The sequence below is a fragment of the Trichechus manatus genome, unplaced genomic scaffold, assembly GCF_000243295.1.
Source record: "Trichechus manatus latirostris isolate Lorelei unplaced genomic scaffold, TriManLat1.0 scaffold00185, whole genome shotgun sequence".
Lineage (NCBI taxonomy): Eukaryota > Metazoa > Chordata > Mammalia > Sirenia > Trichechidae > Trichechus > Trichechus manatus.
In genome coordinates this window covers 4,365,576-4,366,989 of record NW_004444121.1, presented here as the reverse complement: position 1 = coordinate 4,366,989, position 1,414 = coordinate 4,365,576, and the positions used below count along the sequence as shown (strand labels likewise).

Here is a 1,414-nt window from a genome sequence, read left to right as displayed (position 1 = left end):
GTTCAGACCCTGCCTGCCCGCCTGCGCCCAGGTGACAGGTACAAGGTCAGCACCAGGCACACCTGCGAGAGAAGAGGTTCAGACCCTGCCTGCCCACCTGCGCCCAGGTGACAGGTGCAAGGTCAGGACAAGGCACACCTGTGAGAGAAGAGGTTCAGACCCTGCCTGCCCGCCTGCGCCCAGGTGACAGGTGCAAGGTCAGAACAAGGAACACCTGTGAGGGAAGAGGCTGAGAGCCGCCTGCCGGCGCCCAAGCCCCCCTCCCCCTCGCCCACCTTGCGGATGAAGGCCTGCCGGATGCTCTTGTCATCCCAGTTGGTAGCAGGGAAGTCCTGGTTGTCATAATAGGATGGCGGCCCTTCCTCATGGTAATTTCCTTGCAGAGGAGCTGAAAGCAAGGTGGCAGGGTCAGCAACCACAGGCCTGGGCCCAGGCCCCCCAACCCCCCACCCCCACCCCGAGCCCCTACTCACAGCCTGGGTCCTCGAAGGCCTGCGGTTGTCCATAGGGGTTGGGGGGGAAGGGACTCTGAGGATAGGGCCCTTGTGGGTAGCCTCCTTGGGGATAGGGCCCTTGTGGGTAGCCCCCTTGGGGATAGGGCCCCTGAGGGTAGCCCCCTTGGGGGTAGGGGCCCTGTGGGTATGGGGAGGGGCCCTGGGGATAGGGGGCAGGGCCCTGGGGATACCCTGGCTGACCATAGGGTGCAGGCTGGAAAGAGGGCTGAGGGTAGGGGGCCCCAGGGTAGGGAGGCTGCCCATAGGGAGGCACAGGGGGCTGGGGTCCCCCAGGATATCCAGGGTTGGGGGGAGGATAGTTGTCCCCAGACACCAAGAAACTCTTTTCGTGGGACATGGCCTCAGGTTCTGCGGCCTCCCCCTAGAGAGACAGAAAGAAGACGTCACCCTGCAGTCTTGGGGACCGCCTGTGGGCAGGCCCCAGCTACTGCCCGAACCCAGGGGTTAAGAAAAACACAAGTCTCCGACCTTTACCCGTCAGAAATGGGGCTGGGAGAGGCAGGAGGGGACACGGTGGCCAACCTGGGGCTTCAGGAGGGGCTGCTCCAGGCCCACCCCATGGGCGGGGGAGGGGCAGACGATGGGACGACGTTACCGGCCCCCGAACTCGAGCCGGCTGTTTTGGACAAGGAGCTAGAGGTGCCTTCTGGGCGCTGCCGGCGGCCCCCTCCTCCCTCGGGAGCGCGACCGGCCGGGCCGGGACGTGTAGGGTGGGGTGTAAGCAGCTTTAAGGGCCAGCGCCAGCGGCTGTTTCTATCCCAGGAAATCCCCAAGCCATCTGTGACGAAGGGGCTTGACACCCAAGAGGACAGGCCCTCCGCGGGAGGGGCAGGCCCAGGTCGGCTGCCGGTGCCTGCCGTGGGGTGCGCAGGAACAGGGGGTGCGGGGGTGTGGGGGGG

The 1,414-nt window shown here is 65.8% G+C and overlaps 2 protein-coding genes across 2 annotated transcripts in view; one reads left to right on the top strand and one right to left on the bottom strand.

Moving 5' to 3' along the window:
• The window catches only part of GRINA (glutamate ionotropic receptor NMDA type subunit associated protein 1), a 2,457-nt gene extending 1,605 nt beyond the window's left edge, over nt 1–852 (bottom strand). The window contains exons 1-2 of the mRNA XM_004387387.2: nt 474–852; nt 276–388 (exon numbers count right to left, since the gene is read on the bottom strand). Coding sequence (XP_004387444.1) covers nt 276–388; nt 474–852 — 492 coding nt within the window. The remainder of the gene's footprint in view (nt 1–275; nt 389–473) is intronic.
• A 146-nt stretch (nt 853–998) lies between these two features.
• The window catches only part of PARP10 (poly(ADP-ribose) polymerase family member 10), a 12,100-nt gene continuing 11,684 nt past the window's right edge, over nt 999–1,414 (top strand). Inside the window, exon 1 of the mRNA XM_023741617.1 lies at nt 999–1,378. Coding sequence (XP_023597385.1) covers nt 999–1,378 — 380 coding nt within the window. The remainder of the gene's footprint in view (nt 1,379–1,414) is intronic.